This window comes from Petromyzon marinus, chromosome 49 (genome assembly GCF_048934315.1).
Source record: "Petromyzon marinus isolate PM22_M1 ecotype Great Lakes invasive population chromosome 49, UKy_Petmar_22M1.pri1.0, whole genome shotgun sequence".
Taxonomy (NCBI): domain Eukaryota; kingdom Metazoa; phylum Chordata; class Hyperoartia; order Petromyzontiformes; family Petromyzontidae; genus Petromyzon; species Petromyzon marinus.
The window spans coordinates 8,731,274-8,745,458 of NC_133715.1; the positions used below are offsets into that span (position 1 = coordinate 8,731,274).

Here is a 14,185-nt window from a genome sequence, read left to right on the forward strand (position 1 = left end):
AATCGCCTCCCAAAAAACAATCGGGTGCCCTGCCGATTCGGCATATATCCGGCAGGAGAAATAAGGAAAGAGGAACAGACTGTGGAAAGCCCGAGCGTGGCTCACCCACTGCGTCCACTAGAAGAGGCCAATTTTAGCCGAGCTCCTTCTCGCCGTGGGAATGATGAATTTCTGGAGCAGCTCCAAAACGTCCGTCTTAACCTGCGCACAGAGACAAGGCGGCAAGCGCGCGGTAACGCGGCGGAACAAGTGCGGTTAAAAAAACAAAGAAATATGCACGGATAATTGTTAAGTCTGGGCCACTATTATTTACAGCTTTGCATTGCTCGCGCTTGACACCGTGTGCGGCTGGCAGAATGTTTGCGAATATCAAGATTGCGATAGCAAAGTTTTCCATTTCAAACTCTTTTGATTCAAAAAGAATGCTTTACCCCCCCCCCCCCCCCCCGCAATGTCATCTTTGGAATCTGCGGGTGACAACGCTACTCAAATTGTTTTTCAACAGACAACAAAAGGAGAAACGGACGGACGGACGGACGTGCTCACGTCAGCGAAAAGACAACGACGACGGGGGCCTTGCGGCAAGTCTATGCCGCTTCGTCACGCACCGTCCTGCGAGGTTCGTTGTGCAACGAATCCCAATAAAAGACAAAAGATCCCCCACCCCCATATAGCCTTCATCAGACTGTTGGGGCAAGTGATGTTAGCGAGTAGCATCTATGAAGGCCGAAATGGCACACGAGGGAGTGGGTGGCCAGCACTACCCCCGGCCGCCTTTGTCTCTCTCTAATGGGCGATGTTTACGCACCGCAACCAGGTACTCATTTGAGGCTGAGTCGTATGTTGAACTTATTTCGCACAAAGATTGTTCATCTCAGCGTCAATCAAAACAGATTATGTTTAAATCCCCTGAGCTGGAATATGCCAAAGGCACTCTATAAATATAAAGTAAGATAAGTGTAAACATTTAACTAAAAAAAGTTGTTCGTTGTTGTCGTTGCAGTCATTGGTGACTGGACCGAGAAAATAGAATTTCTCCAGTATAAGAATAAGTTTTACTTTTAATAAAACTGTTTTATTGGCATAAAGGGTAACACCTATTCTTATACTTTGATACTGGCAAGAAAGGTCCCAAAATTGCTCCACTTCAGAATCTGGTTGAATCGTGGACGACTGTCCAGGTTTTAAAGTCAGGATCTCAGCAGTGCCAGCTAAGTTCACCGGCCCTTGAGCCACCCGCCCCACCTCAGCCTGTAATCTACGCACTTTTTATGTCTCTGGCCAGGTGACACACCGGTTAAACATCTTGTGCGAAGTTAAAGTTTTATGAAAAAGCATGGTTAAAAAAACACGATTAAAAGTTAAAGCAAGTGGAGTTTAATCAAGAGGTTGCGAGTTCAAACCAGGGTCAGGGGTTGACTTTGCCATTCATCCCCCGCCCCAGAGTTGATAAATTAAACAATACTTTGTTGGGATTTAATCGTGGTTGTCCTGAGTATAGATGTATCCCCTATCATATGATTGTGGAATTTCCACATCTTGACTCAGGGTTGTAGAACAGGAAATTGGCACTGGCCCATGTTCATTTATGCCAGGGAGAATAAAATACTCTTATTTTTAGACTCACAAAGTCGAAAAGCAGTCTCAAGAGTTTACCTTTGCAAACCACGTTGCTGAGAAACGTGGCTAACAAAAATATTACGTGAACGATTTAATTTTTGGTGAAGCAGCCCAACGTTTAAGGGTTTATTGATCAATTACTAATTATTTGAATGTCCTGTCATTTTTAAAGATAACTTTGCCGCTCACTGTAGATAAGGCTTACGACAAAACAATCTAAATATTTGCTCAAAACATTTCAGCTGGAGGCTCTTGCACAAATCTATACCGTGCCGCCCGGCCATGTTTACTCGCAGCCTTCAGCAAAGTTAAAACAAATTTGAAACGGCACGACGCGCTAACCTGCCTCCAAATACACTCCTGACCGGCTGGGCTACAAGAGACCTCATTATGCCCTGCTGACGTAATCTCATCCGGTCAAAGGAAGACACCGCAGGGTTCTCTATGACCGGGCTTTATAAACACCGCAGCAACATATCCGATTAGGAAATTCTATTTATATAGGAACCGAGAGGAAACCAAAACAAATCCTGTAGGAATCTTAAAGGGGTTTCAGTTGTTTTTATTGAAAAATTCCTTTAAAGATCCTCTATATTATAGCGGGATGTTGCCACAGCGGCGTAGTGGTCAGCAGCGCGTTGGACTCGCAATCCAGAGATCGCCGGTTCGATTCCATCTCCCGGCGCGGAAGCTGAAGAAATGGTGCAAAGTTGCTTAAGTATCGTTGCCGTAAAAATGAATTTTAACGAGTGAATCGATTAGTTGTTACATGACTTGGCCTTGGTAAAAGCCACATGCTGTCCTCGACACGCAAAGTCCGTTCAGATGAGAGAGGGGAGTAAACATCGCTCACCCAACGACAACCCCTCAAACCTTATCCTCGCAGCAGCAGCAGCAGCAGTGGCTTGTGGCTAAACCATGGAACAAAGAAGGTCACCTACTCGCGCGCTTTCGGATGCGCTTCTGCGGTCGTCGGGAACGCTCTTCCTTCTGACATTAGGAAGCCGCTGGAGCTATGCAATTTTAAATATAGATTGACAAACTCTTTTTTTTAGAACCGCTTCTTGCGTTTAGTTTGCTGTCCTTCCCCCGCAACCTCTCGATCAACACGGTTGTCTACGTGCGGTGCGAAATAAATTCAACATACGTACATACAAATCTCCCCACTCCCTCCCCCTTCTCTGAACTCCCCCGCATCTGTCCTCCAAGCGGTGTAAACTGAGCACCACGGTTGATCGACATGTTGATCGACATGTTGATAGACATATTGATCGACATGTTGATATACATGTTGATCGACATGTTGATCGACATGTTGATCATGTTGATCGACATGGTGATCGACATGTTGCGTGTGGTGGGGTAAAGTGGGGTTATAGTCCCACCCCTTTCAAGATGTCTGGAAGAGTGGGCCAAGAATAACCTCTGAAGGCCATTCTCCACTTCCACCTTCACCCATGCACGGGCAACTTCATGGCTCTTCTCGGAAAAGTATAAAAGGGAATTAGAATCACAATGGATATAAATTGTACACAAGGCAGCCGCTATCCTGGTAAAGACATCGTGGTTCTGGGTCTCTTGGCTTGCTATGAGAAAAAAAACTAAAAATAGTGCTTATAAATAGGACGTTTGTCACACTCGGAGCGGAGTGTTTACAGACTCTTGGTATTGGCACCATAGCAATGGATCGAAAACCTCCGTGGCAGCAATTCAACATTAGCGATCACGGTACGGCACGTGACTTAGCACTCGGTGCTAATACGGGCGCACACACCGCTCATCAGCACGCGGGTGATGGTGCCATTTAGTTATAGTTTGCAAATGAGCAATGGCGCGCGCGCGTGCTCACGTGTGATGCATGGGGAGTGGGTGGAGCGGTTAGCGCTCCACTGCTGCTACGAATTCCGAGTTCGATTCCAGCTCACGGCCAACACCGGTGACGATTGTCTGAACCGGTTCCCTAGGTCGACTCAGCCTCAGATGAGTACCTGGTGCGGTGTGTAGTAAACATCGCCACTAGGAAGACAAAGGCGGTCGGGCGTGGTGCTGGCCAACCACCCCGTCGTGTGCCGTGCCGGCACTTGCTCCTATAGTCTGTTAAGGCTATACGGGGGATCTTTGTGTATGGGGAGCTGCGGTGCAGTATTTAGCGCGCTGCGGAACAAATCCGGCGACCCATGTTCGATTCCCGCTCACAGTCACCATAGCTGACGAACATATGAGCCGGTCCTAGGCCTCCGCGAGGTTGCCTCAGTCTAAACATCAGCAATGGGGAGACAAAGGCCACCGGCCATCAAGTTGGCCACCTAGCCCCCTCGTGTGCCATGCCGGCCTTCATCGGTGCTCGCCAACGAAACTTGCCCCGACGGCCTGAGCAAGGCTATAGGGGGGGGATCTTTGTCTTTGCGTGCGCTCAGCGGGAGGAATACCTCGGGGATGTCAATCAGACGACGCAGTTTCTGGTCTCTCCAGTTCCAGTCCAGCACAAGGTACTTGAGGGAGTCCAGCGTCATGCCATCTGCATCGCAAGACAACGAATGCAAAGGCCGAAGAATGGTCATCGGTGGGGGTTCTCCGGTGTGCTTTCGGGTTGTCGTGTCGCGTGTTTGTTGTTGTCGGTACGACGTCCGACGTTTCACTCCAAGTGCCGGGGGGAGCTCTCTCACCTCCTGAGCAAGCTCCGATTTGCCACCGTCACTGGCCACGAGGGCTGCAGTGCGATCATTTGTCACGATACGATATCAAATATCACGACGTGACAAATATCGGGATGACCAGTTTCCCGTAAGTTTGACATTTAATTTTTTTTTATTTTCTGGTATGAATACAAAGACCACTTAAACGTTCTTCAGCTGCGGTTAATTCAACATAAGCCTGCCAATGGGGGGGGGGGGGCAAGCAACTAGAGGCAACTTTACAATCAAAAACGCAAATGCTGCCGGTCGCACAATAACACTTTTCGGACCAGGAAGACGATGATGCCGTCTAACCCCAATGCTCCTCGGTCCCTGAAGAAAGCTCACAGGACGTCGTGCTAAACAGCATGCAGCATAACGTCGAAGGACAATCGCGAAGACCTAACGCAGCGGTGTAACTTGCACTGCTGGAGCGATTTTGGAATATGATGCGCGCTGTTTCGTCGACAAAACGGCCCAAAAATACGTGAATGCAGCACGGCAGCTCGCTCTCTCGTCGCGTGCTCAGCCCCGCCGAATTGTTATAAGCGGTAACCGAGTTGCTAGCCCTCGCGAAAAAATATTATTTTTAAAATGCGTAAATGTGGATTACAAACTTACAAAGAAAATTGAAAAGTATAAATTGCAGAAGGCTACAGTTGTCTCAAAGTATAATTCAGCTAAAGCAGTTTTATTATTTTATGTTATCATGCAAAGAAGAAACGCACTGACAATAAACTACATGTATCTTTTTTTACGTTCAAGGGAGCAGAATAACGTTTGCTTGATTTTAGCAGAGCGAAAAAAAACCCAGATTACATATCGGAGTCAATGGTTTTTTATATATAAAATATATATGTACGAAAAAATATATAAAAAACTCCCCGATGATTCGGCATGGCTGAGGTGAACTCCAGAGTGACCCACGCTTCTAAAAGCATTTTCAACGTTATAGCCAAACGGAAGGACCCACGGTATCCATTGAAATTCCTCATCCGAATCCGTCCGCCCCGCGGGACGTCGGCCAATCTCTTGACGGCGTGGGCCCCCAACCATGAGGCCGACGACATTAAGGTGGAGGGGGGGGGGGGCGGCCAGGGTGTACGCCGCGGGCACGTACCGAGGTCCAGGATTTTTTTGATGCGTCCGGGAGTGCCTGCGGCCAGGTGTACCGGCTGCTTTGCGAGCAAGGCAATCTGTTCCTCCACCTGCGCCCACGTGAGCACGCACGATGTAGGACAAAACGGCACCCACTCAGGGCAGGCAACACAGCATGACCACCATTACTGCTGCAATCATCGTCATCGTCATTATTGATGTTCTTCCACCTGTGAACACAACGGCTGAGACTACTCGACCCACTGACGATGCAACGAGAAAACCTTATCCTTCCATTCAATCATGTTTTTTTTCTTTATATTGTAGTCAATGAGATTTCAAATTCTGACGATGAAAAAAAAAACATTATTTTATGATACTGTTACTCAATGGCAATGTATAATAGACATTTATCTCGTTAAATGTTTTTATTGCAATTAAAAAATAGATCGACCAAAAAAATGTGCTTGTTGCACGTTGGCCTGCGGCAATGCCGACTGTGGCCCACCCACCGTCTCGTGCGAACGCAGTGGAGAGAACTTTAATGTGCGCCTACTGGTTCTGTATAACAGTGCAGTATACCATTTGTACCTGGTCCTGAATGTTTTCCGACTACTGCGTTCCAATTTTTCACCTTCTTTTGTTCACATTCACATCTTTTATATCATTTTCGTGTATTGTCTCCCCTTTTGTACTTCGTCGTCGGTACCGCCATTTTTTTGTCTTCGATTTGTCCCGTTCTGCACATCTCACTCTGTCTCCATCACGTCACCTACTTCCCTTGTGTCGTCTCGGTCCAAGAATGAACAAAGAAATATATTAATTGCGTAATTTGAAGTAATTTTTTTCTTAGCTGCAAACCAATTTGATGGGTCGGGAATGAATTTTCCTTACACGTCGTTCCAGCCACCGCTTGAACAAGTAGCTCTCTCATCCTCTGCCTGTTGCCGTCTCTCTATCACTTCGACCGTAACGTCGTCGCAATTGCCTCTGTCGCCTTGAGAATTCGAAGCCGGCATCCTCTGCTCGAGATGTGCACGCTTCCCCATTTGTGCAACTTCTGAAGAGGTAGCCACGTTTGGCTGCTTTATAAATACAAATTGTCTTATATTTCAAGCGTGACACCATGACCACCATGAACACTGATCTGTTCTTCTTCCTGCGAGTAATCCTATCATACTGAGCAGATTCTTGTCACTGGTCAGCCAACACAATACAACACCACAACTACCACTATTACGACTGCAATCGTATTCATCGTCAGGATCATCAGCGATCATGATAACCACAATCACCATCGTCATCATCATCACATATGCCCATCGTCATCATGGACACGTATAGTGCAAAATAAGTTCAACATACACACATCACCATTATGTTCTTTCAACTGTGAAGATACTCCATATTGCCTGCATCAGAATCATCATCACCATCATCATCATCAACACAATATCATCATCATCAAGAATCAACATCATCGTCAAATCACCGGCCGTCCTCAATTCTTGCACCTATGTTTTGCGTACCACACACTGCGTTGGACGCAGAATCGTTATGGAATCACGCCAGCATTATGAGCGATGTGAGAAGCGGCAGTGACTGACTTGGTACCTTAATGTGTTTAGAGAACAGCTTGGCCACTCTGCAGTCTCCTTTGAAAGCGGCCGCTTGTCTATAATGAAACGGCACAAGAGAAGGTGATAAAATACCCACATGCTGTCACTACAGGGGCGCGGGTTTCAAAAGAGCATTCCCGTTAACTGTTATGTTGTCATCATGCAATCATCTGCAGCAGTCGATCATATCGCTGTAATTATTATCCGTTAATAACTCAAAATGACTGTTTACCAATAAACTGTAAGTGGTTGAGGAATATGCTGGAAGTGCAACGATAATGTTTTGATCTTCCAGCTTGAAATGCATTTCTTTAGCCATCCAGGTTTTTGCAAGGTGGCTTCAAATATTCAAAGCATCATTCAGGTTTCCGTTCCATCCACATCACATACAGAGATTATGCCCACTTTGACAAGGGTACACTAAGGTACTGGAATATAAACAAAGATTACTCCTCTGCTCATTGTTAAGATTGTAAATGGGTCCTCGCAATTCATCAATTTTGTTTGGCTCAACCACCATCAGCTATGATCGATCCACTGCTGGATGAAGCCCTACCCTAAGCCGTTGCCATCTATCATTGTCCTGCGATGTAACATACCACCCAAGAGTATAATACGTTTCCGCTTATTCAACTTTTAGTTCATTGAGTAAATGGATTCTTAAATATATTCATAATATAATGATTTGTATGCCGAGTGTCTGCTCCTGTAAAGTGCTTTGAGATCTTTGATGAAAAGCGCTTTATAAATTAAATCATTATTAGTAGTACCCGTACAAGACCTCATTTCATTACTCCATCTCCTCGGTTGGACATCCTTCCGGACATGTTAATTCGTTGTCTGCAAACTGCGTCGCTATTCTTCACCATCGTCAATCACAATTGTAGCATCATGTCCTGGCTAACCTCACTGACTTCTGAATGACGGTGGCATGAATCTGCACATATTCTCTAATCCACATGTTCCTAATTTGGTCTTTCAGTGCCATTCAAGCGTCCATCTCTCCGTGCATCTCTGCACACTTTTCAGTTTTTTTAACACGTAGGTAATAAAGTTTTTTTTGGGTTAGATCACAAAAATATAAATGTGTTGTTACCCGCCACCACCTGACACAGCCAATTAGTAAGGTTTGTCACGTAAACAAAACGTGCATTAAGTTACTAGTACAGCACACCGGTGTGCTGGAGATTAAACCCACAACATTTACGATTTTCAGTTTTTCATCAAATCTTCTTCTTCGTGTTCGCGACCACGTCTCTGAACCGCACGTTTGTGCCGAATCGTTCCGACGAACAAAAACAAAAAGAAATCCGGACGAGATGTAAACCGCGCACGCGAACAGACGAGCGGGGCGAGCGAACGATGGGCCCACGGCGCGTGCCACCCCGACCCCACCTCATGACATCGAGGGCCCTGAGTGCGGAGCTGCACACGACGATCGCCAGTGGACGCTTGGTGTCCGCGTGGCTGCGCCACAGCTTGGCCCACTTGGGGCAGACTGCACGCGCCGCACAAAGGCGAGCAACAGGGAGGGCTGGCAGCGTTATACCGACAAGAGCGCTTGTTTTTCTCGAAACTCTCCCCCCAATTGTCACTATTGCGCTGGCCAAGTAGGGCTGTCACGATATCACGTTTCACAATTTAACATCCGTGATGCAGGTTGTGTTTTTTTGGGTTATATTACGTACGATATGGTATCTAACAATATAATGATTATCACAATATCAGTTTCCCACAATTTTGCATTTATTGCTTTGCGTTTGTGCTTTTGCTATAACTTTGGTACATATAAAATATTACTAAAAGTTCTCCAACTGCAGCAACATAAGCCTGCCATAACACACACGTCTTCTAATCACTGCAACCATAGATTCGATAACGTACATGGCTGCCAGTTAGACAAAATCCGAGAAACAATGAACTATGAAAATGATGACGTCATGTAGCCGCTACGCCATCAACTACTCCAAAAAAACAGTTTGCAAAGCGCTCATTCAATTCGTTAACGATTGAGTCTGTTAGTTCATAACTATATAGTCAAGAAACTAAATATGCGATAAAAATGTCACAAACAACAATAATCATGTGACAATATTTTGAATCCAAACGATGACCGTGAATCTTATATCGTTGCTATGCAAAATATTTGTTTTTGGGTTACATTGCTTAACGACATAATCGTTAACCCGCCACCACCCGATACAGCTAACCAGTAAGGTTTATCACGTAAACAAAACGTGCCAATTAGTTACTACTTCAGCCCACTTGTGTATTGGACAGAATACCCATAACATTTATAACTTGAGAACTGTGACGTTTCGCTGATAATTACATCCACCATAATCGATGATTTAGCCATAAACACACCGGTGGGCTAAAGTAGAAACTAATTGGCACGTTTTGTTTACTTGACAAACCTTACCAATTGGCTGTGTCGGGTCGTGGCGGGTCAACGACACATTTATACTTACGTGATATAACCCCTAAAAAAACCTTTATCATGAATATAATCGTGGTCGCGAAAGCCTACGTGTCAAATCGATCGTTGCTCTGTATGGCGGTGGAGGTGTTGTCATCGTATTGCGGGGACCCCCACTGGCCACCGTGCCCTCTGTAGATGCGTCCCCTCTCCGCATTGCCAATGGCACCTGAGCTACTTGCAATTCAACTGCAGCACGTACGGTAGCCACGCGCAGGGCGTCCCGGAATGTTTTTGTTTAAATTGGTGGATCGTGACGGGCAATATTTATAAGCAATTCCCCCAGACAGAGTGCCCTACGACCAGTATATAAATTTGCCTGTGGTTTCATTACAACGTAGCTAACTATGACTTAAGAGGAAATATATATAGTACAGTTTACGACCGTGAATTACTGTGCATTGCACAGGTCACTTTTGTAACGGGATACGCGACCTCTGAAAGATGTTATAAAACACTGAAATTTAAACCTACAGCCCTTTGCCAATCCACTCCTGGATTAAGGCCTCCCCATGCTGTTGTCAGTCACTGGGGTTGTGTGACCACAGTGCGGACGGTTGGTGAAGTAAGGACCCACGGACCGGTCCAGGCGTCACCCGCGGCCAATGTTAGCCATGGCTGGCAAATCGAATTCGGGTCGCGAGGGTTCACAAGGGCAGCGCGCTAACCAATGCGCCACTGCTCCACGATGTTACCGCCCAACGCGTCACTGACCTTCCTTGAGGTAGGAAGACACTGTGTGCGTCGCGTCGCTGGAGGGCAGAAAGCTTGCATCTGCAATGCAGCAGAGCGACTTCACATTTCAAACTTGAGCTCACCCCGACGGCCAGAGTGAGGCGCTAACGACACGCGAACGACGGTTCTGTTGAGGCTCAACGCGAAGCGACGGGGAAAACGCCATTGTTTACGCAACTTCTCACAGTTAATGCGCATTATTCTGGGAGGGAACCGGGTGCCTTTGGGGTCGGAGATGCTGAGCTGACCCCACTGAGGTGTTGGGTTCAAATCCCGTCCGTGAGACGGCTACTCAAGTGGCAGCGAGGTGATGGTCTCGGTATTGGCTGCGTTAAAACAGCTACTGATATTGGGTTTCTACTTAATTTGAGCTAAATGTCATCTCTCGGAATAAAAAAATGAAAATGGTCATTTGACTGTCATTCGAATATTACCTCTAAAGCAGAGTTGTGTGAGAAAGTTTAGCACTAATGTGGCTGAGAGGTTACTTTAAGTGATTTTAGAAGTAGTTTTGTGATACTGAATCTCCTTCCACAGGCTGTTCTCTTACACAGTGAGTTATACATCCATCATCATCATTAGCTGCTGTCTATCCACTGCTGGATAAAGACCTCCACACAACGTCACTATCCCTCATGGTTCAGTGCTGCTCCAATCCATTTCACGCCTGCACGTAAATTGATCCCATCGCTCCATCTCCCGGCGCGGTCACCCTCCTGGATGCGTTCTCTCCTTTGGCTACCATTCCATGAGCAGCCTCGTCCACCGGCCATCATCATCTTTATCGAGCGACGCGTCCGGGCGATGGGCCGCTCCGCGAGTTAACGTTGCCGCACGGCGTAACACCGACGGCACATTTGTAACAACATTCTTGAAGAACACATCAGAATATAAAATATCCTCGACTTGGATGTCCAGGGAGGGTCTCCTTCTGAATGAGCTTGGAGGACAAGAGATAGCAAAACGCTACCACAAACATCCCGGTTTGCCCAGGACAGTCAGTTTCATGAAGGCTGTTCCAAGCTCGGCCCATGATATGGGCAAAGTGGGGGGGGGGGGGGGGGGGGGGGGGGGGCTACCTGAGTAGTGGGCGGTGGGTGGGGTGGTCAGAGGAGGAGTAGTTGCTGAGTCCTATTAGCAGCAGACGGGGTTAACGTCAGAAAGAGTGAGGTCCGGTAGCGTAACGGCCGTGGGGGCAGGGGGTGCCTTACCCACCCCCCACTGGTGGCCCCCTTGACAACCACCATGAGATTTGTTTTCAACAACAGTCTCAAAGAACAAAAACGCACGTAATTATGTGATTAGGCAAGAGGAGGTGCGATATATCATAGCCTAGGTGTAACCGTGCAAGACAAATTAAATATTGGGGCCCCACCGTGCCCGATTGCTGCACCCCCCTGAGCTGATGTCGTTCACTACGCCACTAGCAAGGTCACTGTGTGGGCGAAAGTAGTGGTCGAGTGCTCATGCCAATGTAAAAAAGGGCGTTGGCTGCAGGCTCACAAATGTCTCCCTGGTTGAACTTCCCAAGGCATTTGGCATGACATTCGTCTGCCACGACATATCTCACCGGACAGGGCCATCTCCTCCATCTCGACCACAGAGAGCATCCCTTGGAAGTGGGCGAGCAGACTTTGCCGCAGGTCTTCGGGTGTCCCTCTTGCAGGCTCCGAGGCCGCCAGCACGTCCGTGATCGTCTGCAAGGCGAGCAACGTGGGACGTGGGACACGGGCGTGCGTTCGAGCGATTGAATCGTCATCGGATGGGCACGGGTCTAAGAGCGCGGGCGACAGCAAATGTGGGGCGCAGGGAATCTAAGGTTGAAAAAGCGTCCATGTGTCAGCTCTGTTCGTCTGGCCAAATTTGTCTAAAAAAAAGTATTACCCAAAGTTTGAAGACAAAAAAAAAATTGCATAAACCACACTGCCCTCCTACCAAACATTGCCCCTCCCCCCCCCGAGAAATGTAATGGAACTGAGATCCAAGATCATTTTCTCTGATCTTTAGTACTGCACTTTTTTACACAACATAGATTGAATGTTGATTAAAAACACTAATTTAAAACATGCATTATCATGGACCAGCTGACCAGGCATTGTAGATTGACTGGAATTGTATTTGTAAACAGTGGTCATGCTGAACCCATGCTGAGCCGTGGATTCCAACTCAAGTTTTGTCGCACACAGCGAGCTAACCCGCTGAGGCTCCACCGCACCAACACCAACCACACACGTACAACATAAATCATACGTGTAATGTATTCTTAATGAGTAGAACGTTATAAAGTCCTGAAATAATAAACTACGGGTTTAGGTCACTGAATGCTCACCAGGGAAAATAACATACAAGAGTACTTTTATGGACAAACACCCTGCTGGAGAACTGGCAAAAGGCCTAAAAGTGTTGAGGAAAGGCAACGCAATAGATTTCCATGGCAACAGAAGGATAGAAACAAACACGGCCGCCATTTTGTTTACAAGTTGCCTTCAGTTTTAAGGAACCAGATGGCTCCCCCTCCTCCTCACTGTAACTCTGGATTAACTTGCACACCCGAGAAAACACACTCCACAGTTTGATCATCCTTTGAATGATAATAGTGCACTTGCATTCACTACCAAGTTGCATAGATATAGAGTATACACATTTCTCCTAATGGGCACGAAAGGGGTTACTAGAATTCTTGATTGTGTGTTTTTTATGTGGGCGTAATGAAAATTAATGAGTCTTGTAGGATTTCTTTGAAGGAGTTGGTGCATTGCTATAATTATTTTTTTAAACAAACATGAACTAATGTAAATGTGTGTTACTAATGTACACACATAGGCAGTAAAAACACGGGACTGAAGATAATTATGGAAAAATGTGAAGCCATTTTTTTGACAAGCAGTCCAATTATAATAATTATGTTTTAACATATACAGTAGTGTATATCTAAAATGTATAGCTGTGTTGGTTACAATTTTGAAAAGGTCATATACGTAATAATAATCTTCTTTATATACAAAGGAAAGCCTTCAATGAGTCTCACGATGCTCTTTCATGAGGGTCAAGCATTAGAATGTTTGGTCAATTCCATTAAGAGTTCGGCATGTGAAAGTAAACCAAGTACTTGGGAAATACTAAAAGCTCTGCACAGATGCATTCAATGAACCAATGCTAAACTGCCATCTCCTGGCTACCTCGGTTACCCCAAGTCTACAGGCAGTTTCCCATCCAAGTACTAGCTGGAGTCATTCCTGCTTAGCTTCTGAGACCTGACAATATCGGGTACATTTGGGGTGATCTGGTCTGAATAGCCACTTTGTTGTCAATTGTGACCAGGTCGCTCAGTGGGCTTTACCTGGTAAGGTAAACATAGTTTAGTTTTATTTTATTTGTATGTGAAGGTGATTTGTTTATCTTTCTTGTACTGCACTCCCATCATGTTTTTCTACTGTTGGTTGTAACTTTCTGACCTGCCATTTACTGGACATTTGTAAAAAAAGAGCTTCATAGCTTATCGGATTCCTCCAGTATAAATAGTCTGATTCTGATTATAACGAGCAATGTTGTCAGGCAGATTGCAACTGCTGACACAAGGCAGTAGTGGAACATCGAGAGAGGCTCTGGGGTGGAGCTGGGCCACACAAACTCATGGCAGGCGAGCACTGCGTCTTAATCGGCAGAATAACAACAGCACATCCCAAGTGGTGGGAGGCCCATTGCGATTAAACATGTCGTAAAAAAACAACACAACCCACCACCCCCTCCAGTTACATAACCACGCACAACAGCTCTGGAGATGTCACCTGTTGACATTTATTCCACACGGAGGTAAACCACGCATACAAGGATCAAGGGCTCAGCTGTTGGGAGTCTGGATTACTGTTACATTGTTTTTTATAGCTTTATTTTGGTGATTCGAAAACATATGGTTAATCTAAATTGTCTTATGGTTGTTGTTGTTGGCTTGCACCACG

General features: G+C 46.1%; 1 protein-coding gene across 4 annotated transcripts in view; it reads right to left on the reverse strand.

Annotated features, from left to right (window-relative positions):
- CMSS1 (cms1 ribosomal small subunit homolog) overlaps positions 1-14,185 on the reverse strand; it is a 177,378-nt gene that overhangs the window by 10,340 nt on the left and 152,853 nt on the right. For all 4 annotated transcript variants that reach the window (XM_032972603.2, XM_032972601.2, XM_032972600.2 and 1 more), the window contains exons 4-10: positions 11,797-11,923; positions 10,206-10,265; positions 8,408-8,510; positions 7,008-7,068; positions 5,416-5,503; positions 4,050-4,138; positions 106-201 (exon numbers count right to left, since the gene is read on the reverse strand). In XM_032972603.2, coding sequence (XP_032828494.2) covers positions 118-201; positions 4,050-4,138; positions 5,416-5,503; positions 7,008-7,068; positions 8,408-8,510; positions 10,206-10,265; positions 11,797-11,923 — 612 coding nt within the window. In that variant the 3' untranslated portion in view covers positions 106-117. The remainder of the gene's footprint in view (positions 1-105; positions 202-4,049; positions 4,139-5,415; positions 5,504-7,007; positions 7,069-8,407; positions 8,511-10,205; positions 10,266-11,796; positions 11,924-14,185) is intronic.